At 51.4% G+C, this 24,798-nt stretch overlaps 1 protein-coding gene across 1 annotated transcript in view; it reads left to right on the forward strand.

Moving 5' to 3' along the window:
• LOC141730244 (uncharacterized) overlaps positions 1-24,798 on the forward strand; it is a 124,474-nt gene that overhangs the window by 88,305 nt on the left and 11,371 nt on the right. The window contains exon 2 of the mRNA XM_074547675.1: positions 14,413-14,785. Coding sequence (XP_074403776.1) covers positions 14,413-14,785 — 373 coding nt within the window. The remainder of the gene's footprint in view (positions 1-14,412; positions 14,786-24,798) is intronic.

Below are 24,798 nucleotides of genomic sequence, written 5' to 3' on the forward strand. Positions count from 1 at the left end.
AAGGCCCTGCAGTGTCACAATGGTCCCAATGATTCCATGAGCCCTTGCAGTGCCCCAATGAGCTCTGTGGTTCCACAAGCCACACAATGTCACGTGACTCCTCTATTCCATGAGTCCTGCAATGTCACAATGGACCCTTGGACCCTGGGGGTTTGCAGTGTGACAATGGTCTCCTTTGGCTCCACAGTGTCAAAATCGACCCTTGATGAGAGGAGGCCCCACAATGTCACCATGACCCCTATGCAGCTCTCAGTGTCACAAAGGCCTCTCGGTATCATAGGGTCCCAGAGTATTCAGAATGGTCCTCTTGGTTCTGTGGGGACCCCCAGGGTCACAATGGTCTCAGTGGTTCCATGAGGTCATAAAGTCTCCTAATGGTCTCTCCATGGTTCCATGAGGCCCTGCAATGTCACAATGAACCTTTGGCTCCATGGGGCCTCATAGTGTCACACTGGCCCCTTGGTTCCATGACACCCCAAAGAGTCATAATGGTTGCATAAGGCACTGCAGTGTCACAATGGACCTTGGTTTGACGGGGCCTCTCAGTGTCACAATGATCCCTGCATTCCAGGGAGCCACACAGCGTCAGTGCAGTCCCCTTGGATCCATGAGGCTCTGCAATGTCACAGTGCTCTCCATGATTCCATGAGGCCCCAGAGTGTCACAATGGTCCCTTGGTCTCACAGGACCCCACTGCGTCACAATGGTCCCTTGGTGTCACAGGACCCCACAGTGTGACAATGGTCCCTTGGTTCCATGGCCCTGTGCTGCTGCATTCCCCCTCCCCTTCTCAGGCCGCCCTGCCAGCTGAGAAATGCTCCTTGGGGCTCGGCCTTGGCCAACAGCCCCTGGGCTCAGCTCCTCTGCAGCTCATCACAACCGCTGTCTGCTCCAGGCACTGCTGCTGCCCAACCAGCTCCTGGTTCCTTTAGCAGCATCCCTGGGAACTGTTTTTGTTCCCTCAGCAGCTCAACATCCCTGTTCTCACACTGCCAAAGAAAGCTGTTGGTGCCAAGTGCGGCCACGATGAACCATTGCTGGGACTGAAGCCCCTCTCTTGGGGCCCTGCACACAGCGCTCCAAAAGGAGCCCTTGGAGCTCTCCTGGGCCAGCGACTCCCTCTGAGTGGGGCCTCTCCCAGCCGGGAACTCTCCCGTTTGCTGCACTCGGGGATCCCCAAGAACGATGGAGCCTGGGCCCACCCCCCCACTCCTCCAGGCTCAGCCCTTTGCCCTTTGCTGGGGAGATGCCAAAGGATCCACAGGGAGCATTGCCTGCCCTCAGGGGAATTGCTCACAGGTGCCTTGCACTGACTGTTTGTGTCTGTGTGCACACAGGATTGCCTGTGCGGGGGAAATGTGTCAGAAATGCTGCTCTCTGAAGGGTTTGAGTGCCTTGGATAGCTGAGTCTGTCAGGCCTGTAAGTAAGGTTACATCATGACAAATAAGTTCAGTTAAATGGTATTAAGAGGTTTTTTTTTGCAAAGTTTACTATGTTATAAGATAAGTTGAATATTGTTTAATGCTATTCCACTATTAAATCCTTAAGTCATTGGTTGTAAGTGAGGTTAAATACTGTTAAGCTCTGTTCTTTTCCTAAATTGTGAAGTTGAATGTATTAGTTAAGGTTAAGGTATCAGTGAAGTCCTGTAAAGTTTGACCTCTATCAAGCTTTTATTTCTTTATTCATTTTATCCTTGCCCTCTCTGTCCTTGAGTTTCACACACACTGGGACTGTTCTCAGCTCATTTCTGGATTGATTGCCTGGATTCTGTTTGGTTTTGTTGCTGCTTTGTTTCTTTGGTTGTCGAAGGAAGGGAGACCAGGACAGCAGATGGTCATAAACAGGTCCCGTTTATTGAAGAAAGCATCAAACACTTATACAGCAAATAATAAGCTTATGAATATTCTGTAAGCCAAGCGATCTATTGGTTAAACTGTACCATCAACTCTTCCTCATTCCTTTGGGCCTGCGTTCTCTACTTCTCACGTCTCGCTGTCCACTTCATTATGATACTCAGCTAGGCCCAAGGACACGCTACCTTGCAGGTGCAGGACTTGGAATAGCCAAGGCCTTGTACTTTTCCAGTCTCTAGTCAGCTAAATTCCCAACACTTGGTGTGCCTGAAGTGTCCAGCCAGGAGCAGAGTGACTCTTGCCAAGGAACTTTGTGCTGCTGTCCCTTAATATTCAATCTGGTTTTTGCTGATCCCTTGCTGGGCATTTTTCCAGCTCTCTCAGCCTCCCGTTTGTAACAGGGTGAAGGAGCCCTGGCCCAGGCTGTGGCCCCGGGGGACACTGCCGGGGGGTCCCTGTCCCCCTGTGCCACCCCCAGGGCCACAGCCCCCCGTCCCCGTTTCAGGCTCTGGGGTCGATCTCATGGAACATTCTCTGGGGGAGGCTGCGGGGCCGGGGCGGGGAGACTCGGGGGGACAGGGGGGGACCCTGCTGTGCACGAGCAGGGTTGGACTGCTCTGGGGGGAGCTGTGAGGGGGGCCGGGGCAGAGTGACCTCCCCAGTGACCTCACACAGTCCCTGTGATGTCACACTGCCCCTGTGATGTCACAGCCCCCATGATGCCACACAGCTCTTTTGCAATGTCACACAGCCACCAGTGATGTCACAGCCCACTCTGAGTTGTCACACAGCCCCTGTGATCTCACACAGCTATGAGATGTCACCCTATGATGTGCTACATCTGCTTTGTGATGTCACAGAAGTCTTTGTGATGTCACAACCCACTCTCTGATGTCACAGAGCCACCCTCAATGATGGCAGAGTCTGCTCTATGGCCTCACACTATGATGTCACAGACAGCTTTGTGATGTCACAAACCCCTCAGTGATGCCACGAGACCTTTTCTGTGATGTCATACTGGCACTCTTTAATGTCACAGCACATACTTTGAACCCCACAGCCAGCTCTATGATGTCATTCAGCCATGCCATGGTGCCACAGCCTGCTCTGTGATGTCACAGAATACCCTCTGCGATGCTGTAGCTGCTCAGTGACTTCCACAACAAACTCTCTGATGTCATAGACCAATCTGTTGACTTCAAAATTCCTTCCTAGAGCATGATATTCTAATAATTGATAAAGCTCCTGAACTGTGGAGTAAATAACTCGGGTTAAAATCTTTCTGTCCGATCATGATCAGAATCAATCAGAACTGTATTTATATAAATATATCTGGTATTCCATCATTAATCCTGTGGGACAAATTGGGTTAAAGTTCAATTCCACCTGTCCAATCTTTTACACATAAACCTCTGACAAATTCTTGGGCTGGGATTGGATCCAGCTGTTCCCAGTCTCCTCTCTTAGAAGAAATTTTAACAGTCTAGGAGCCCTGCAAGGGTTTGAGGATCCATGGTGGCTGTTGGGTATACTTTCTGTGCCTCATGTCTCAGGAGGAGTTTCTCCAATAAAGAAATCAAGCTTTTGCCTGAAGCTCCCACTGTGCCCATGACAGGAACCCCTGAGACAGTCTAGGACATCCCGGCTCTTTGGCAGCCTCGGGACTCCTGGAATGTCACCGTGGAGCCCCAGTGAGTGCCTGTGACAGATCGGTGCCTTTGCAGCCCAAAGTCCCCTGGGATGTCACCATGGAATGCCTGTGACTGCCTCTGACCACAAGGCTCTTTACCATCCCAGAAAGCCCTGAGAGGTCTCCATGGAGCCCCTGTCTCTGCCTGTGGCATTCCAGCTCTGGAACAGCCTGGAGACTCTTGGAAAGTCCCCATGGAACCTCTCTGAGGGCCTGTGACAAATTCGATCACAAGCAGGCAACCATCACCAGGACCCTGTTGCTATGGTCAGTTTCCATGGCAACCATCAGGAGCCTCCTGTTGCTATGGTCAGTTTCCATGGCAGCTCCATGGAGACCCCATGCCAGGGGTGGTTGCCATGGACACCAGCTCAGGCCTGCAGCCACAGCCCGTTGCCATGGCAACCATTGGCAGCCCCATCCCCAGGCTCATGAGATCCCAGAACCACAGAATTGGCTGAGTTGGAACGGACACATCAGGATCCTCCAGTCCAACTGCTGGCCCTGCACAGGACACCCCAACAGTGCCAGCCTGGGCCTGGCAGCGCTGTCCAAACGCTGCTGCAGCTCAGAGAGCCCTGGAGTTGGGACCCTTCCTTGGGGAGCCTGGGCAGGGCCCCAGCAGCCTCTGGGCAGAAACCTTTTCCTGACATCCAACCTGAGCCTGCCCCGACTCAGCTGCAGCCGTTCCCTCCACTCCTGTCCCTGGGCACCAGAGGGAAGAGGTTCCCACAGCCCCAGCCAGGGATCCGCTCCCAAGGCTGTTGCCATGGCCACCAGGGCTGGGACCAGCTGGGATGCTCGGTTTCCACGGGCTGGGGTTCAGGAATGGGATTCCCCAATTTCCTGCTCCTGCTAAAAGCACATTGCCCTTGCTGCTCTCCTGCCTCCCATGGAAAGCCCAAAAGGCAAAGATCCTGGGCTGGAATTAGAACAATTTATTGGGAACAGCAACGAGATAAGGAACAAATGGAACAGTAACAATATTGATAACAGAAGGGATAAATAAAACTGTTTACAGGGAAAACTATAAAACAACTTCCTGGCTCTTCCCAACAACATATATCCCCTTCCTGGAAATTTCAGCCTTCTCCTCAGGGAGAGAGAGAGTCCATTTCCTGCCCCTGGCAATGACCTGAGGTGAGAGTGAATGTAATTACAGGGCCATGGAAAGACCCTCATGTTCTTCAGTTCTACACCATGTCATTGACAGGGGAAGGTATTGGGGCAGTTGCCTTCCCAGCATGGATCATAGGGAACATGGATCACCCGCGCTCTTCCCAACGTTAAACCTCCATTGGGGATGAATCTGGAGCAGTTCACAAAGCTCCTCCTGCAGCTGGGGCACTCGCAGGGCTTCCCTTACTGGTGCCACCACTGGTGTTTTCTCATGTTAGAGCTATCGGTGAAGCTCTTCCCACACTGGGGACACTCGTAGGGCCTCTCCCCGGTGTGGATGCGTTGGTGGGTGATGAGGTGGGAGTTTTGCTTGAAGCCCTTCCCACACTCAGGGCAGCGGAAGGGCCTCTCATCCGTGTGAATCCGCTCATGCAGGAGGAGATTGGAGCTGCTCTGAAACCTCTTCCCACACTAGGGACACTTGTAGGGCCTCTCCCCAGTGTGGGTGCGCCGGTGCCTGATGAGGTTGGAGTTGTTCTTGAAGCCATTCCCACACTCAGGGCAGCGGAAGGGCCTCTGCTCTGTGTGAATCTGCTGGTGCTGGAGGAGATTGGAGCTGGTCCGAAACCTCTTCTGACACTGGGAACACTCGCAGGGCCTCTCCCCAGTATGGATGCGTTGGTGCCTGATGAGTTCTGACCTGTAGCTGAAGCCCTTCCCACACTCCCCACACTTGTAGGGCCATTCCCCGGTGTGGATGCGTTGGTGGCTGATCAAGGTGCTGCTCTGCCTGAAGCTCTTCCCACACTCCAAGCACTTGTGGGGCTTCTCCCCATCATGAAGCTGCTCATGGACCACCAGCTCTGAGCTCTGGCTTGAGCTCTGTTCACCTTCCTGGCTCAGGAAGGGTCTTTCTTCCTCAGAGCACCCTGGGCTGGGTTTAGAGCCCCTCTTCCTATGGAATCTCTGGGGATTTTCCTCCCCATTGGATTCCTGTGCCCTGGAGTCACTCATAACGGCCTCTTCCTCCAGGTTCTGCTGTGGGGATTTCTCCTCCCTGGTCCCAATCCTCAGCTTCTTGTCTGGGGGAGGAAAGACAAGGAGAGGATGGGATTTGCCTCCGTGCCACAGGGAAGGGGAAGGAGATCCCCCAAGTGCATCCCTGATAGGATGGTGTTGGCAGCAGGGTTGTCCTGCAACCTGGGGCCGTGCTGGGCTGGGAGATGGAGCAGGAGAGAGGGGGAAAGGGGCACTGACTTCCTTCTCACCTGCCTGGGAGTCCTGGGGATCCTTCTTTTTCCTCACAGCCTCCTTTTCCATCTGGCAAATGTTTGGGGATGGGAAATTCTGCTTTGGGAGGAAAACAAGGAATGAGTACATTGAATTTTGCACTGGGTTTAAGGCAAACCTGGGAAAAGGTCTAAACCAGAATTACAATTTAAAAGAAAATGAAGATCAAGGCAACGATATAGAAACACTGCCTTAAACTGACAGAGTCAGGATATAACCTGACACCCTGTTGGTCAGGGTGGTGGCTGCAGTCCCAATAAATGGTGGCTGCAGTCCTGTTGGAGAGGTGAACGTGGTTCTGTCAGAGCAGTGATCCTGTAGAAGGGTCTGGTCTTCCTCTGAAGGTCCAGTGGTGGTTATGGAGCTCTTGTCCTCTGCAATCCAGTAGGCAAGCTGCTCCTGGTTGTAGCAAGGCTCAGCTTACATCCAGGTAGGAATGCTTGGATCCTTCCCCTGGGTGGAGCATCCCACAATGGGAGGATGGAATTTTATCAGTCCTGCAGAGATACTCAATGGCCCATTCACAGGAGATATCTCCCCTGCAGGGCGTTATCAGGGCTGAGTCATGGAAGAGATAAAGAACACTGCCCCACCTGTTTATAGCAGTTGATGAAGATGGGGATTGAAAACATGCATTTGGTTACATCTTACATTACAACCTGAAACAGTGGGGTAATCCCTGCTCAGAGGGTGAACACCACCCCCCTTACCCAAACTGGCTCAGGTGTAAAACCCCCACCCTGGGAAGGCCACACACAGGGGACAATGTCACACTTGCCCTGCTCCAGGGGAGGTCTCTGTCCCTTGTCACTCATCTTTTCTCTTTCTTTCCATCTCTCTACCTCACATTTACTGTTCAATAAAATACACTTCGGATTTGGTTGCGTTAGCACCTTAATTGGGGCAGAGGCGTGTCTCTAACAATTTTCTTAACCAAATTGCCATAATATTTATGCACAGTGAGTTCAGGGCACTGTTCTCTGATCCCAAGTGCCTTTGACAACAGCATGATTCCCTCCACTCAGGAGGTTGTGGTTCTTTCTGGAAGAACTCTTGGAAACTTGGACACAGTCCATCCTTCCTCCTGGGGAGCTTATAGAGCTTATAAAAGCTTTATTTCTTTATGGGAGAAATTATGAGGAAAATGGCTTTTATGGGTGGCCAGTGTAAAGAAAATAATTTGTTGTCTTTCCTTATAAAGTTGTTAAAATCACAGGAGGAAATGGAGCAAATCTTACCAGTGAGACTGACAAGGTTCAGTCACCCCACAGTGAGGAATGCAAGGCGGCTAAAAGTCCCAGAAGAAGGCCAGCTCAAGTAGATAAATTTCCGAATAAGTCTTGAATTCCCAGGCTTGGGGGCTTTACCAAATGTGAGAATAATTTTTCTTTTTTATCCCTGTCATCTTTGTGACTGCTGCACAGAGCTTTCCCTTCCTTTTAATAGTCTGTATTGGGCCAAATTTCCACTTTCCTGTTATCGGAACTGGGCAGCAGCTGAGCTGGAGATGTGCAGGAAGCAATGAATATTGGAATTGCCACATCACTTCTTGGAATGTTGGTTTATTCATATTTGGAATTTGTTTGCGCTTTCATCCCAAGTTACTTGTGGGAAGACCATATATTCTTCAAAGTGATTTTGCAGAGTCAGGTTTCATTTCTGCCAAGTTTATTTTGTCCATTGCCCGGAGGATTCTCAAGGGGTCTCTGTGCCTGTCGCACTGGGGGATGCATGGGAGGGGCTTGGGGGGGGGTTCCTGTCCCTGTCACCCCAGGCCGTTCCGCAGGGGTTGTCCCTGTCCCTGTCACCCCAGGGCATTTCCCAGGGGTGTCCCTGTCCCTGTCACCCCAGGCCATTCCCCAAGGGGTCTCCATCATTTTCACCCAGGAAATGCCTGGGGGGTCTCCCTCCCTCTTACCCCTGTGCCAGGGGGTGCTCGGGGCAGTCTCTGTCCCTCTCAGCCCAGGGGATGCTCGGGGGTCTCTGTCCCCTCACCCTGGGGGATGCTCAGGGGGTCTCCATCCCTCTGGCCTCAGGCAATGCCTGTGCAGGGCTGGGGACCAGGGGCTCTGTGTCCCTCTCACCGCTGAGGGTGCTCGGGGCTGGGGGGGCTCTCTGACCTTCTCACACCTGGGGAGGTCGGGGGGGTCTCTGTCCCTCTCAGCCCTGCTGTGACCCCACCCAAACATCATCGGGGTCAGAGGGACAGAGACACCCCCAAAGCCCCAGAATGGCTGAACCTGGGATTTGGTTTGGGGTTGAGGATTTAGGAAGGGGCTGGAATTGGGGCTGGGGTCGGAGTTGGGGCTGAGATTGGATTTGGCCTGGGATTGTGGTTAAGGCTAGACATGGGATTGGCTTTAGGGCTGGGGTTGGGATAGTTGAGTTTGGGACTGGGATGAGAATAATACAGAACTGAGTGTGTCTAAACATGGAGTGAGACTGAGACCAGAATTGGGATCAGGTTTGGGATGGAGCTCACCCAGAGTAGGACAGGGGGGATGTCACAGCGGGAAGGTTTGGGGAAAATCCTGGTTTGGGGAAAAACAAGGTGTTAATGCCTTGGGTTGGGGATTCCTCCCACCCAAGTCTATCTCTAGAAGTCACCTGCTGTGCATAAAAACCTCCAAAAATCAAGAGTGAATGAAAAAAAAAACCCACAAGGTGTTTCCCATTTCCAGTCTCATCCCTCTTGGGTTCTGGTGGTCCCCTCTCTCAGGGCTGCTGGGGATCCCATGGGTCCTGGGGATTCCCCCCATCCAGAGTCCTGCTTTTGGATTCTGGGAGGTTCTGGGGTCCCAAGGTCCCCCTCCCCAGCCTCCCCTCAATCCAGCCACTTGGGGTTCCCCATTCTTTCCACCACCCTGTCCTGGTTTAGGGCAAATTTGGTTGAAACCCTCCAAAAGCAGTTTCCTCTAGAATGCCGATTCAGCAGCCCCACCCTCAGCCAGTCCAGGAAAATATTTCCGGGGAGAAAATTCTAAAAAAACTTTATTTTACAGGCAAAGCATTCACCAGCACAAAAATGGAACAATATTAAGCAATAAAACCTCCTGCTGCTCAAAAATAGATGACAAACTCCGAAAGTCCCTCCTTTGGTTGTAGCTCGGCCCACTCAGTGTCTTATCAGTGTCTTATCAGTCACTTATCAGTCATTTATCAGTCTATTATCAGTCCGTCCAGTGCTGGAAATGCCTCGGCCCAGGTCCATCGCAGTGGGCCTCAGGCGGGACCTGCCGGTGGTGTTCTGGTTGTTCAGTCCAGAGCAGGTTTAAACAGCTCCAAAGAAAAAGAAAAATCAAAGTCCAGGGAACTTCTCTGCCTCAGAGACCTAAAAACTGACTAAAAGCAAAGGAGAGCTCTATCCTGCTGTCTGTCCATCCAGGAGCTGGAATGTGGAGAAGTGAGTGCAGTTTCTGAAAACAAACTGCAGCTTCTTCCTCCTTCGCTTCTCTCTCAGAACCAGCCTTAAATGTGCAGAAATCATTTCTGGGCTAAACAGACTGATGTGGTACGAGCATCATGAAGTCACTCCAGGACACCCCAGTCAGGGTAAGGGGGTCCCGTCCCCGCCTCATCTCCGGGCTGCCGGGGGTCCCCCAGCTCCGGTATCGCCCCTTCCCCTCTCCCCGCCCCGGGGGTCCCCCGTTCCACAGCCCCGGCTATCACAGTGATCCCCAAAACCAATGTCCCGCCCTGTCGGGACCAGGCCATCCCCACGTGGACCCCCGGGACCCTCCCGAGGGGCGATCGCGGCTCCTCTCCCCCCGAAAAAGCTCCTCTTGGGGAGCCTGGAGATATCCGGGGCTCGAGTCCGGGATGTGCCGGCTCCGAACACTCTCCAAAAAATCCTCCCGGAGACCCCTGGCTGGAGCCAGGGCGAGCTCGGCCTCCGCCCTCCCCTGCGGCTCGGGGCTGGGGGCGATGCTCCCGGGGCAGGGGTGCTGCAGGCTCGGCGTGCGGGCCTGCGAGCGCCGCGATTCTCCCGCTCCCGCTGCTGCTCCTCCTCTCCCTCCTCTTCTTCCCGCATTTCCTCCGCTCCCAGCCCGGACCCCCCTTTCCCACCGCTCTGCCCCGCGGCCCCGCAGCACCGGCTGCTGGGTGGGGGAGCCCCCGATCGGCCCCAGGGCTGGGCAGGGGGCTCGGGGACCCCCCCGGGGCGGATCCGTCCCCCCGGCCCGAGCCCCAAATTCCGCTCCGGGGCCGCCGCGCTCTGCGGGTCCGCCTGGCAACCGGTGAGTCATCGGGAGAAAACCTCTGGTTGGCTGGAAATTGTTTACCGCGTCCTTTGATTGGCTGGAATTGTAAAAGACGCTACGCCCTGCGGGTGTTCCTGGGGGCTGCGGAGTCCAGGCGGGAGCCTTTTCCTGTTTCTTTCTGTTCTCTGAGACCTCTTCCCGATTTCTTTCTCTCCCTTTCTCCTCCCCATTTCTTGTTCCGTTCAGTCCACGTTCAATAATCGTCGGTTGTTTTCCCACGCTCTCATTCGTTCCTTCACTGGGGCAGAGGCGTCTCTCCCTCGCGGGGTCTTAATCCATGGACAGCGTCCCTTCCCACCTCAGTCCTTCCAGGACTCGCTTCTATTTCCTCCCTCCCTCTGCTTCCAGCGGGGAAGGTGGTGGAAAATGTCCATCCACGCCACCTTTGCTGTGTGCTCTGGGAGCCCACAGAGCTGCTGGATCTTCTCCCCTTGGGAGAGAAGCTCCTTGGGAGGCACGGCAGGAGCAGCACCCTGGGAGCCTCGGGAATGCCCCTCTGGGATCCACGACACACACTGCCAGGGTCTGGAATTCCAGTTCTCAGCTATGAAAAGATGTTCCTGCCCTTGAGGGCAAAGCTGTCAAGAAGGAGCCAAAAGCCAAGTGGAGCAAGATCTTACAGTGGCATTTCACTGCGAGCCTTCATAACTTCCCCCATGGTTGTTGTAGCTCCTGAATTGGGAATTAAATCTGGGCACGGTCTTTGGTGTGAGCTGCCCTGGGTCAAGGGAGACCCTGAGAAAGAAACAGAGCAGGCAAAGAGAGGCAGGAGAGAACGGAGGGCACAAACACAGTCAGCTGAGAAGGTGGCACTCTGAAAACAGACCAGAATTATCTGAAAAGGAATATAACAGAAAGGAATAATTTTGCACCTTTTATTTACTATCAAAATACAATTTCTTCCCCTTCTCACAAACCTCTTGCCAGTGTCATTCAGCAGGGCTGTCAGAAAGTCCATCATTCTGGGTGGATGTTCCAGGCTGCAGCCACAAGGAAAGAGGGAATGGGGATTTTCCTGCTCCTGGGGAGCTTGACATCCTCAGCTGAGGAGAGGAGGAGGCACCAGAAGAAAAGGGCAGCTGGGCTTCACCCTTACACAGGAAAAACGGGGCGGGGAAATCCCTCATCCTGTCTGCTGCTGCTCCCACAGGGATGTGAGGGCTGATCCCAGAGCCCCAAGGGTCACAGTCAGGGCTGCCCTCAGGGAATGCTCGCCTGATATTGAGGAGCAGCGTGGGAGCACCTGGATCTTGGAGCACCCAGCTGCCCCCCATGTTTGGAGGTGCCTGAGGAGGGCTGGAACAACGCCAGGGACATCCTGCAGTGACATCCCCCCTGTCCTGCCCTGGGTGAGCTCAGTCCCAAACCTGACCCTGATCCTGGTCTCAGTCTCACTCCAGGTTTAGACACACTCACAGTTCTGTATTTAATCACATCCCAGTTCCTAATTTGTCTAGCCCTAGACCCAATCCCAACCCCAGCCCTAAAGCTAATCCCATGTCTAGCCTGAACCACAATCCCAGCTCAATTCCAAACCTGAGCCCCAACTCCAACCCCAGCCCCAATTCCAGCCCCTTCCTAAATCCTCAGCCTCAAACCAAATCCCAGGTTCAGCCCTTCTGGGGGTTTGCGGGTGTCTCTGTCCCTCTGACCCCGATGATGTTTGGGTGGGGTCACAGCAGGGCTGAGAGGGACAGAGACCCCCCTGGCCTCCCCAGGTGGGAGAAGGTCAGAGAGCCCCCCCAGCCCCGAGCACCCTCAGCGGTGAGAGGGACACAGAGCCCCTGGTCTCCAGCCCTGCACAGGCATTGCCTGAGGCCAGAGGGATGGAGACCCCCCGAGTGTCCCCCAGGGTGAGGGGACAGAGACCCCCGAGCATCCCCTGGGCTGAGAGGGACAGAGACTGCCCCGAGCACCCCCTGGCACAGGGGTGAGAGGGAGGGAGACCCCCTGGGGAATGGCCTGGGGTGACAGGGACAGGAAACCCCCCCCCAAACCCCTCCCAAGCATCCCCCAATGCGAGAGGCACAGAGACCCCTTGAGCATCTCCTGGGTACTGGACAAAATAAACTTGGCAGAAATCAAACTTGACTCTGCAAAATCACTTTGAAGAATGTATGCTCTTCCCAATAGTAACTTGGGATGAAAGCACAAACAAATCCCAAATATAAATAAACTGACAATCCAAGCAGTGATGTGGCAATTCCAATATTTATTGCTTCCTGCACATCTCCAGCTCAGCTGCTGGCCAGTTCCGATAACAGGAAAGTGGAAATTTGGCCCAATACAGATTATTAAAAGGAATGGAAAGTTCTGTGTAGCAGTCACAAAGGTGACAGGGATAAAGAGAAAAATGATTGTCACATTTGGTAATGCCCCCAAGCCTGGGAATTCAGGACTTATTCGGAAGTTTATCTACTTGAGCTGGGCTTCTTCTGGGACTTTCAGCCGCCTTGTATTCCTCACCGTGGGGTGACTGAACCTTGTCAGTCTCACTGGTAACATTTGCTCCGTTTCCTCCAGTGATTTTAACAACTTTATAAAGAAAGACAGCAAATTATTTTCTTTACAGTGGCCACCCATAAAAGCCATTTTCCTCATAATTTCTTCCATAAAGAAATAAAATTTTATAAGCTCCATAAGCTCCCCAGGAGGAAGGAGGGACTGTGTCCAAGTTTCCAAGAGTTCTTCCAGAGAGAACCACAACCTCGTCAGTGGAGGGAGCCATGCTGTTGTCAAAGGCACTTGGGGTCAGAAAACAGTGCCCTGAATTCACTGCCAAAATATCATTGCCAAAATATTATGGCACTTTGGTTAAGAAAATTGTTAGAGAGATGCCTCTGCCCCAATTAAAGTACTAACATGACGAAATCCAAAGCGGATTTTATTGAACAGTAAATGTGAGGTAGAGAGATGGAAAGAAAGAGAAAAGATGAGTGACAAGGGACAGAGACCTCACGTGGAGCAGGGCAAGTGTGACATTGTCCCTGTGTGAGTGGCCTTCCCAGGGTGGGGGTTTTACACCTGAGCCAGTTTGGGTAAGGGGGGGTGGTGTTCAGCCCCCTGAGCAGGGATTACCCCACTGTTTCAGGTTGCAATGCAAGATGTAACCAAATGCATGTTTTCAATCCCCATCTTCATCAACTGCTATAAACAGGTGGGGCAGTGTTCTTTATCTCTTCCATGACTCAGCCCTGATAACGCCCTCCAGGGGAGATATCTTCTGTGAATGGGCCATTGAGTGTCACTGCAGGACTGATAAAATTCCATCATCCCATTGTGGGATGCTCCACCCAGGGGGAGGAACCAAGCATTCCTGCCTGGATATAAGCTGAGCCTTGCTACAACCAGGAGCAGCTTGCCTGCTGGACTCCCAGAGGACAAGAGCTCCATAACCACCACTGGACCTTCAGAGGAAGACCAGACCCTTCTACAGGATCACTGCTCTGACAGAACCACGTTCACCTCTCCAACAGGACTGCAGCCACCATTTATTGGGACGGCTGCCACAACCCTGACCAACAGGGTGTCAGGTTATATCCTGACTCTGTCAGTTTAAGGCAGTGTTTCTATATTGTTGCCTGGATCTTCATTTTCTTTTAAATTGTAATTCTGGTTTAGACCCTCCCCAGGTTTGCCTTAAACCCAGTGAAAACCTAAATGTACTCATTCCTTGTTTTCTTCCCAGAACAGGATTCCCCATCCCCACACCTTTGCCAGATGGAAAAGGAGGCTGTGAGGAAAAAGAAGGATCCCCAGGACACCCAGGCAGGTGAGGAGGAAGTCAGTGCCCCATTCCCCCTCTCTCCTGCTCCATCTCCCAGCCCAGCATGGCCCCTGGCTGCAGGACAACCCTGCTGCCAACACCATCGTGCTGGGGATGCTCTGAGGGAATCTCCTTCCCCTCCCCTGTGGCACGGAGGCAAATCCCATCCTCTCCTTGTCTTTCCTCTCCCAGACAAGAAGCTGAGGATGGAAACCAGGGAGGACAAATCCCCAAAGAAGAACCTTGTGAAAGAGGCCGTGATGAGTGACTCCAGGGCACTGGAATTCAATGGGGAGGAAAATCCCCAGAGATTCCATAGGAAGAGGTGCTCCAAACCCAGTCTGGGGTGCTCTGAGGAGGAAAGACCCTCCCTGAGCCAGGAAGGTGGTCAGAGCTTCAGCCAGAGCTCAGAGCTGGTGGTCCATGAGCAGCTTCATGATGGGGAGAAGCCCCACAAGTGCTTGGAATGTGGGAAGAGCTTCAGGCAGAGCAGCACCCTGATCCGCCATCAAAGCATCCACACCGGGGAATGGCCCTACGAGTGTGGGGAGTGTGGGAAGGGCTTCAGCTACAGGTCAGAACTCATCAGGCACCAACGCATCCATACTGGGGAGAGGCCCTGCGAGTGTTCCCAGTGTCAGAAGAGGTTTCAGACCAGCTCCAATCTCCTCCTGCATGAGCGGATTCACACAGAGGACAGGCCCTTCCGCTGCCCTGAGTGTGGGAAGGGCTTCAAGCGCAACTCCCACCTCATCATCCACTGGCGCATCCACACTGGGGAGAGGCCCTACGAGTGTCCCCAGTGTGGGAAGAGCTTCACCCAGAGCTCTCACTTGACCAGTCACCAACGGAGGCACTGGAAAGGGAAGGCCTCCAATGCCCCAAGTGCAGGAGAATATTATGCACTGCCCCAACTCCAATCATTGGAGTATCCATGTTGGGAAGAGCCCTGATGATCCATGTTCCCATGATCCATGCTGGGAAGACACCTTTACCTTTTCCTGTCCCTGCCAATGACATGATGTGGGATGGAAAAACAGGAAGGTCTGGCCATGGCCCTGTCATTACATTCACTGCCACATCAGGTCATTGCCAGGGGCAGGAAATGGACTCTCTCTCTCCCTGAGGAGAAGGGTGAAATTTCCAGGAAGGGGAAATTGTGGCCAGGAAGACCCAGAAAGTTGTGTTGTAGTTTTTCCTGTAAACAGTCCCTTCTGTTATCAATATTGTTTCTGTTTTCGTTTGTTCCTTATCTCGTTGGTGTTCTCAGTAAATTGTTCTTATCCCAGCCCAGGATCTTTGTCTTTTGTGCTTTCCATGGGAGGCGGGTTGGCAGCAAGGGCAGTGCAGTTTTAGCAGGAGCAGGAAATTGGGGAATCCCATTCCTGAACCCTGAGCCCCGGAAACTGAGCATCCCAGCAGGTCCCAGCCCTGGTGGCCATGGCAACAGCCTTGGGAGCAGGTCCCTGGCTGGGGCTGTGGGAACCTCTTCCCTCTGGTGCCCAGGGACACGAGTGGAGGGAACGGCTGCAGCTGAGTCGGGGCAGGCTCAGGTTGGATGTCAGGAAAAGGTTTTTGCCCAGAGGGCTGCTGGGGCCCTGCCCAGGCTCCCCAAGGAAGGGTCCCAACTCCAGGGCTCTCTGAGCTGCAGCAGCGTTTGGACAGCGCTGCCAGGCCCAGGCTGGCATTGTTGGGGTGTCCTGTGCAGGGCCAGCAGTTGGACTGGAGGATCCTGATGGGTCCCTCCCAGCTCAGCCAATTCTGTGGTTCTGGGATCCCATGAGCCTGGGGATGGGGCTGCCAATGGTTGCCATGGCAACGGGATCTGGCTGCAGGCCTGAGCTGGTGACCATGGCAACCACACCGGCATGGGGTCTCCATGGAGCTGCCATGGAAACTGACCATAGCAACAGGGGTCCTGGTGATGGTTGCCATGGAAACTGACCATAGCAACAGGAGGCTGGTGATGGTGTCCTGCAAATGATCAGATTTGTCACAGGCCCTCAGAGAGGTTCCATGGGAATTTCCAAGAGTCCCCAGGCTGTTCCAGAGCGGGAATGTCACAGGCAGAGACAGGGGCCCCATGGAGACCTCCCAGGGCTTTCTGTGGATGTTAAAGAGCCCTGTCATCAGAGGCAGTAACAGCCATTCCATGGTGACATCCCAGGGGACCTTGGGCTGCAAAGGCACCCATCTTGAACAGGCACTCACAGGGGCTCCACGGTGACATCCCAGGAGTCCCCTCGCTCCCAAAGAGCCAGGATGTCCCAGACACTCACAGGGGTTTCTGTCATGGGCACAGTGGGAGCTTCAGGCAAAAGCTTGATTTCTTTATTGGAGAAACTCCTGCTGAGACATGAGGTGGATAAATGACTTCCAACAGCCTCCATGGATCCTCAGACCTTTGCAGGACCCCTAGACTTCTAAAATTCCTTCAAAGAGAGGAGACTGGGAGTTGCTGGATCCAATCTCAGCCCCAGAATTTGTCAAATGTGTAAAAGATTGAACAGGTGGAATTCGAGTAACAGAATTTCTCCTGTAGGATTCATGATAGAATACCAGATGAATTTATATGTCTCTGGCTTATTCTGATCATGATCACATGGAAAGATCACCAGCACAGTTATTTACTCCACATTTCAGGAGCTATAACAATTATTAGAATATAGTGCTCTAGGAAGCAATTTTGAAGTCAGCATGGCCTTGCTGGAGTTGTTGGAGCCCATTGCAGGCAGAGCCTCCTGCTCCAGCAGAAACTGCCTTTCCTGTTGTCCTGGTTTAGGGCAAGTTTGTTAAAGAATCTGCAAAGGAGGGCCCCTCCAGAAAGCAAACCCACACTGCCCCTCCCCTCCAACTGGTTCGGGAAGAATTCCTCGGAGAGAGGTGGAAAGAACATGTTTATTTAACTGGCACAGCATCCCCCAGCACACAAAATGAACAATACCAGATGACACCACTCTGAGAAGGATGGCAAAATCAGAAAGTCTCTTTCAGGGGTGGTTGCTCTGTTCTCAATCCCTCCAGTGCTGGGGCAGCTGCTGCAGCCAAACCTTTGGTGTTCCCGGGTCCCAGTCCAGAGCAGGTTCGAGATGGTCACAGAAACAGGAGAGGAGAAACAGTCCAGGAAGGGATGTGGACTGTTTAGCTAGTATTGGAATAATAATCCCAATATAACCAGTTAGATTGTGCCTGGGTCAGTGTGACCCTCGCTGCTGAGCCAAAGGCGGCTTCTGTGGTGCTTTACCCCAGAGATACCTCGGCTGCCGGAGATTGCAGCAGGGCACTGAGCAAGTCCAGGCTTGTCAGGAACTCCGTTTACCTCAGGAGAGAGAGCTTCTGGCGATGGTGAAGAGAAAAAGGAGAGAATTCTGCTGGAGGTTTATATCCAGATGTTTATTCCATGGTTACAGAGATCTGAACCGGGGCAACTGCTCCACCAGAATACGGTCGCATGGTCTGATTAACCTTTTAAGCTCTGGGCAGGGGAAGGGGAGGGGACAGGTGAGCTACCAACCAGGTGAAAGGGGCAGGGTCTCAAGGGACTAGGGACACCTATCCAATGTCCCCCAGGCCTGAGGGACCAACCACACGACGCCTTGCTGGAATGTTAAACCTGATTGACAGGGCACACTCCGCAAGGGGCGAGGGGGAAGGGAGAAGGGAATATTGGCACTCCTGAGGAAGGGACCCGGAAGCTAAAAACACACCACAACATCTCCCCCTAGTTTTGTTTAAAAAGAAGAGGACTGTGTTTATGGTGCAGAATGATTGCCAAACTAAGTTGGTAAATCGGTTCTTCTTCTACGGGAGGGTCAGTGTTTTCCACTGAGGCTTCCAGGTCATCTATTGGAGCACGGAGGGCTTCCAAATGGTAGAATTCAGGAGGGGAGGATGAGCTTGAAATTAACTTGAGAACCATGCGTTTGATTAGTCCAAAACCAATGCTAACAACTACAATAACTATAACTAAAATAAACAGCACTAAAAACACAATTTTCAGAACAGATCTCAACCAGTCTGCGAGTCCCCAGCCTTTGAACAGTCCATTCAGCCCGTTGTCAGTTTCTCTGTTGATGTCCAAGAACCTTTGTCAAGGTAGTCCATATGTGGTTTGGGCTGCGGTACTATGTAGGAGATCGTAGGTGGGATGATCACGAGTAGGATGAGAAGCAGGCTCGGTCTCATGGCGTCTCGAGGCTACACATGAACAGTGGGATCTAAACTGGTACAAGGAACTTGAGACAAACATATATTACAAACTATTCCAGATAGGAGGCTTTAATGGAATTTCCTCCAGAGAACGCGTGTGGCGTTTTCTTCTCCAGGCAGCATGAGCAAACTGGGGTGCTTCTGTAGATTTCTCTGAGACTTTGGGAACATAGGGCTTTACCCATTTGGAAGGAACCCACCTTAAACCAGAGGGGGTGGACACACCGGCGTATCCACGTCCCCAAGTAACCAATTTGTAAGGTCCCACCATTTTCCAAGTCTCAGGGTCCTTTACTAAAACCGGAGGTTTTTCTTTCATCAACCTGTGACTGCTCCCCCCAAAGTGGCGTAGGATGGGTGGGTTCAGGCTGTCAAAAGAACAATTCAGAAAATTGATTGTGAATAGTGCCCTGGATAACCAGATGTGGGGAGGTTCTACTTTCAGAACTTGTTGTTGCTGGTCCAGGACCCTTTTAATATCACGGTGAGTTCTTTCTACAATGGCTTGACCTGTGGGGGAGTAGGGGATGCCAGTTTTGTGCTCTACTCCCCATTGCTGCAGGAAGCTCACGAATTCCTTGGATTTATAAGCAGGCCCATTATCAGTTTTCAGCTCCTTGGGGATTCCCATGAAAGAAAAAGCCTGTAAGAGGTGCTTAATAGCATCAATAGTTGATTCTCCTGTGTGGGCAGAAGCATAGACCGCTCCAGAAAAGGTATCTACACTAACATGAACATATTTCTGCCGTCCAAAAGGCTGTATGTGTGTTACATCTGTTTGCCACAGTTCACAACTGTTCAGTCCCCTTGGGTTTGCTCCCGTACTCACTGTAGGGAGTGCATGTTGTTGGCAATTTGGGCACGTGGCCACAATCGCTTTGGCCTGTTCTCGAGTGATGTTAAACTGACGAACCAGGCCAGGTGCATTTTGGTGGAAAAGCTGGTGGCTGATTTTTGCCTGTTCAAAAACATTTGGGAGAGTGGCCATCACTGCAGGTGCAGCAAGAGCATCTGCCCTTCTGTTGCCTTCAGCGATAAACCCTGGCAAGTCAGTGTGTGACCTGACATGCATCACATAAAAGGGTTGCTCTCGGTGAGTGACTAACTTTACCAGTTTTGAGAGCAATTCAAAAAGTGCAATGTTAGATACATCTTGCAGTATTGCTTGATCTGCTCTGGATACTACTCCTGCCACGTATGCAGAGTCTGTAATCAGATTAAATGGTTCTGAGAACCTTTCAAAAGCCCTAACAACCGCAGCCAATTCAGCAACCTGAGGTGAACCTTCCACCTCAGCAACGTCTGTCTCCCACTGCTGGGTTTGAGGATCCTTCCAAGTCATGACAGACTTGTGGGACCTCCTGGACGCATCTGTAAAGACAGTTAGAGCCCTTTTTAAAGGTCTCCTACTTAGAGCAGTTATTAATTTTAAAGTAAATTGAACATCTTTTTCAAACAATTTGTGAGCGGGCCGCGCTACCGAAAATTGTCTTAAGTAGGAATCCAGAGCAAACTGCAACACTTCATTTTCTTTATACAATTGTTCCAGTATCTTCATAGTATTTTGACCTGATTTTAACTCAACTGGAATGTGAATGCACTTAAAATCACATCCTGCTAACTCCCTGATCCGGGTCCTTGCTTTCCGGATCAGTTCTGCTACCAGCTCCTGAGGCTTTGTCAGTCTCTTGGACCTTTTGTGACTGAGGAAAACCCATTCTATGATCAAGAGAGAGTCCCTCTGGTCCCGGTCCTTTTTTGGTGTGTTCTTTGCCTTAGGTGTTTGTTTTTCCTCCCACTGGAAAATAATTCCATGGAGGTGTGGCAACTTACCTAGGATGATAAATTTGAATGGCAGGTCAGGCCGGCATCGGTGGCCCTGTCTTGTGGACATTGCAATCTGAACCTTTTCTAGAGCTTTCCGTGCCTCTGGGGTAATAGACCTAGGAGCACCTGGGTCCTCTCCCCCTTTCAATAAATTGAAAAGAGAGGCAAGGTCTTCATTAGTCAGACCAAGCCATGGTCTTACCCAATTCAAAGACCCACACAACTTGTGGACATGCGCAAGGGTCTTGATCCTTGGATTGATTTCTAGTTTTTGAGGAACAATGGTCCTATTTCCAATTTCTAAGCCCAAATACTTCCAAGGTGGCATCTTTTGAATTTTCTGTTCCTGGAGCTCGAACCCTGCAACAATCAATGCATCGATCATTAGGTCAAGAGCATGTGTGAGTAAATCATCATTGGGGGCACACACAAGGATATCATCCATATAATGATAGATGATGGCCTTCTCTGCGGCTGCACGCACTGGGGAAAGCAGGGAAGAGACATACCACTGGCAGATAGCTGGAGATACCTTTAATCCCTGAGGAAGAACGGTCCAATGGTACCTTTTCATAGGAGCTTCTAAATTGATAGAAGGGACTGAGAATGCAAAACGCGGTGCATCATCAGGGTGCAATGGGATTTGGAAAAAACAATCTTTAATATCAATAACAGCTAATTTCCAATCTTGGGGAAGCATTGTTGGGGATGGCATACCAGGTTGGGGAGAACCCATATCTTCAATTACATTATTAATTTGTCGGAGGTCACAGAGGAGTCGCCACCTCTTTTTGTCAGCTTTTTGGATGACAAACACTGGAGAGTTCCATGAGGACATGGTCTCCACAATGTGGCCCTTTCTTAGTTGCTCTTGTACTAGTTCCTCAAGCACTTTTATTTTTTGCTTACTGAGTGGCCACTGTTTCACATCAACTGGTTTGTCTGTTTTCCACTTCAGTTTTTGGGTGGGGCGCTGTTGTTCAATGACTGCTGCACAAAAATGCTGTGGAGAGTCTGGAATATCAATTGTGACACCCCACTGGGCCATTAAATCTCTCCCTAACAAAGGTTCTGAATAATCTAACACAAATGGACGGATATTTGCCAATTGTCCGTTTGGACCCTCGAATTGAATAATGCTTTTGGATTGTTTTGCCAATTGCAGACCTCCTACACCTCGAAGGTGACCAGCAACATTTTGTAAAGTCCAATGTGCTGGCCAGTCTTGTACTGGAATCACTGTGCAGTCTGCACCTGTGTCTACAAGCATCTCAATGCGTTTAGACTCCCCACCCCCACTGACATTGCACCACAATTTTGGTCCATCTGTCCCAATAACTTGGACCCGGGCAACTGTAGGCCCTTGTTTTTCGATATTTTCAGGTAAAGATGGCACAGGGATAGTTTGAGCAACAATTTGTCCCTTGGGAAGAAACAGGGGTGGGTGGAAACAGTGCAAGCCGAGAACAAATTGCTTGGGATCTGATGTTGTCACTCCCGGAGCAATTTTGATCTCTTGTGGTGTGTGTTTCGTCCCAGTGACGATGTACTTACAACGAATTTGGTTCCAAGCACCCTTCTGTTCAGGATTTACAGAGACAAAATGCCAGTCAGTGTCCTTCAGGTGGAGTGACTCTGTCAGCTGCAACCTGTAAGGCTCATTGACAGAAGATGAGGTTAATACAGGATCACTTAAATCATAACAAAGGTTATTTTGTTTCACCTTCAACAGTGGACTAGCAGACTTGGTCTTTGAAGCACCTGCTTCACTTACAAAAATGTTAATATTATCGCACGCTTGATTTGTTTTGCTACCCTTATTCTCTTGGCCTGCTCTTTTTATGTCTGCACGCCTGGCAGGCTGGCGCTTTATTCTTCGTTTTTTTGTTGTTGACCCCCAGGGAGGGCTTGTAGTTCTCCTCCCCTGCTATTTTTAAATTCATCAAATTCCTTTTTCAGGGGGCACTGGTTACTCCAGTGCCCTAGGTTGTTACAAAGCAGGCATGGTTTAGTGGGCTCAACCATTGCCGGTCTCCGCTGCTGCCCAGGCTACTGCTGAGCTGAGGGGAAAAGTTCAGGGCTGGCAACAGCGACACGCTGGAGTGGTCTTGACAGCAGCCTTGGTCTGGTGTCTTCAGCCACAGTCATCAGAGGCACTTTCCTGTTACAGACTAGAAGCATATCTTTTAATGTAGGGGAAGGTTCCATAGGAAGGCTCAGGATTGCCGCTCGACACTGTTCATTTGCATTTGTAAACGCTATTTCTTCAAAAATTGCTTCCCTAGCATTTTCTTTTTTAACCTGTATTTCAATGGCTCTAGTTAGCCTTTCTACAAATTTCAAAAAAGGTTCTGATGGTAGTTGTTTGATTTTACTATAGGGCTCAAAAGGCCCCTCAGGTTGGAGGGAAAAGAATGCTTTTTCAGCTGCTTCTTTTACTTTCTCAAGTGTTTCTGCAGGTATTGCAGCAGCTTGGACTGAGGGAGAAGACCATTGACCCTCACCACAGAGGTGCTCAAGGGTAATAGGGTTACCATTGTTGTCCTTTGCTGTGTTTGGATCAGCCTGTAAGCCTGGGAGAGCGTCTTTTAGCAGTTGTTTCAATGCTGATTCCCATAATTTGAATTCCGTGGATGTCATGAGACATGAAAAAAGTTGTTTTAAATCATGTGGAACCACAACAGTCCTACTTAATTCAGAATTTAAAAGGCCACGGAAATATGGACTGTGTGGACCATATTCTTTATGAGATTTATAGATCTCTTTAATCAATTGTCGTCCAAAAGAACTCCAATTAGCAGTTGGGGCTGCTCCAGCTTGAGCTGCAGGCTGAAACGTAACAGGAGCTAGTGACAACATGGGGCTATGTATTGGGTCTGCTGTCCCCGGCTCTGTATCCCTTGAATCAGAAGCATTGGGATCACAGCTACAGGTTTGGGGACAGGCAGTGGGTGTGTCCCCACCGTGGGAACCCGGGGAGGGGGCGGGGACAGGGAGCCGGCAAGGGGCGGGGAAACCGTGGGAACAAGGGGCGGGGTCAAGGGGCTGGCAGGGGGCGGGGATACCGTGGGAACAGGGGGCGGGGTCACCTGGTGACATCACGTCAGCAGACGCCCCCTGGGAGGAGTAGAGGGGCGGAGCTGAGGGTACTGCAGGAAAGGCGGGGGGAGGGGGGAAGGTGTCACGAGGAACAGGAGGAGAGGGGGATGGGGATGGAATTTTGGAATGCTTAAGAGGATTTTGGGAAGAAGAAGACCAGGTTTGGGAAGATGCCATGTGGCACCCACCATCTTGTGCACCCCCTGGGGACTGGGGGCCATTTTGGACATCACTGCTCTCCGAAAAGCTAACACGTGCTCTGGGATTTAGAGGAGGGGATACAGGGGGTTGGGAAAGCCACGCAGCCTGGCCAGGGCTTTGTGAACAAAACAACTCTGGTATTCTTGCACACTCTGGGAGCCGACTTCCCAATGAGTTTGCACTCTTTAAAATACCAAGTTTTGGGGAAAGAGGTTTAGGGGTTTTAGAGGGAGAGGGAGGAACAGGGAGAGCAGAGGTACATGGCTTTACATTTGGCTTTTTCTCCATTTCCTTTTGTTTGTGCAATGCTGTTCGAATTTGTAAACTCCAGAACACAAATTTAGCTGAGGGTGGTTTGCCAGATTGTCCTAAGGTTATCAATTCATTCCCAACTTTATCCCAGAATTGAATATTGTGGATTTCTTCAGGGGAAATGTTTGGGAACTGCAGAAAAAGCCATCTTATAAACTGTTTCAATTTTCCTTTAGAGAATTTCACATTACTCTTGACTAAAATGCTAACAATATTATAATACACTCCCCTTTGTACAATGCTAAGTTTGGAACCCATGTTAGATGTAAAAGGCAAAGTACTTAATCCCGCCTGACCAAAAACAAAGCTAAAATCAGCTACCAATTTCTAAAAAAAACCACAGATAGAAAGCGATAACGAGCAGACAAAAGCTTCACAATGCAGCTGTATATACTGCTTTTAAAATTCCCGGGCAGCAGCAGCAGGGCACGCCCTGCCGAGCCGAGGCAGAAACAAAGCCTCCCCCGCTGTGGAATGCAGCGCCCCCGGTGGAGCAGAGAGAGCAGCCACTCCACGTGGCAGCCGAAACCGGGACACCCCCCGCCGCACCGCGTGTGCAGAGCACTCCCGACCCCGCAGGTCCCCCGGCCACGTGGAAAGAGAGCCCCCCCCCTCCCCTGCTAAGAGAAAGAGAAAGAAAATCTCCTAACACGTGTCTGAGCACGCTACTGAGCCGGGGCCGCTCCGGCGCGAATTTTAAAAGACAGTGAAACACACGCAGAAAATAAAGCTAGAACGCTATGAATTCTTGTCTGTGGGGCTGCGCAGCCAAAAATGCAAAGGCAAAAAGGAACAGAACTCGCGGCAGAGTCTGTTTTTGAGCTTCTGCTCTACCGAAAGCAGAGATACTCACGTGAAATGGAAGCTGTAGGCTGGGTACAGGCAGGCAGGTCTCCACCGGAAAAGGACCTCTCTCTGGGTGCAAGAGAGGCTCCCCTTTTCTTCCTCTGGAAAATCTGCTCACCACAATGAAGCTGGGCTTTCCAGAAGGCGCCGAACAGTCCACGAAACTTTTTCTGGGAATATTCCCAAAGTCTCTAGCTGGGAGTCTTGAAGCCAGGCTCCTTTCAGCTGGATGCACGGCTGCCAGAGCTTCTCTGAGGAACTGCGAGTCCATTTTCGGGCTGCAGAGTCGAGCCCACCCACAGGGACGCCAATATATTGGAATA

This window comes from Zonotrichia albicollis, chromosome 9, assembly GCF_047830755.1.
Source record: "Zonotrichia albicollis isolate bZonAlb1 chromosome 9, bZonAlb1.hap1, whole genome shotgun sequence".
NCBI classification, from domain to species: domain Eukaryota; kingdom Metazoa; phylum Chordata; class Aves; order Passeriformes; family Passerellidae; genus Zonotrichia; species Zonotrichia albicollis.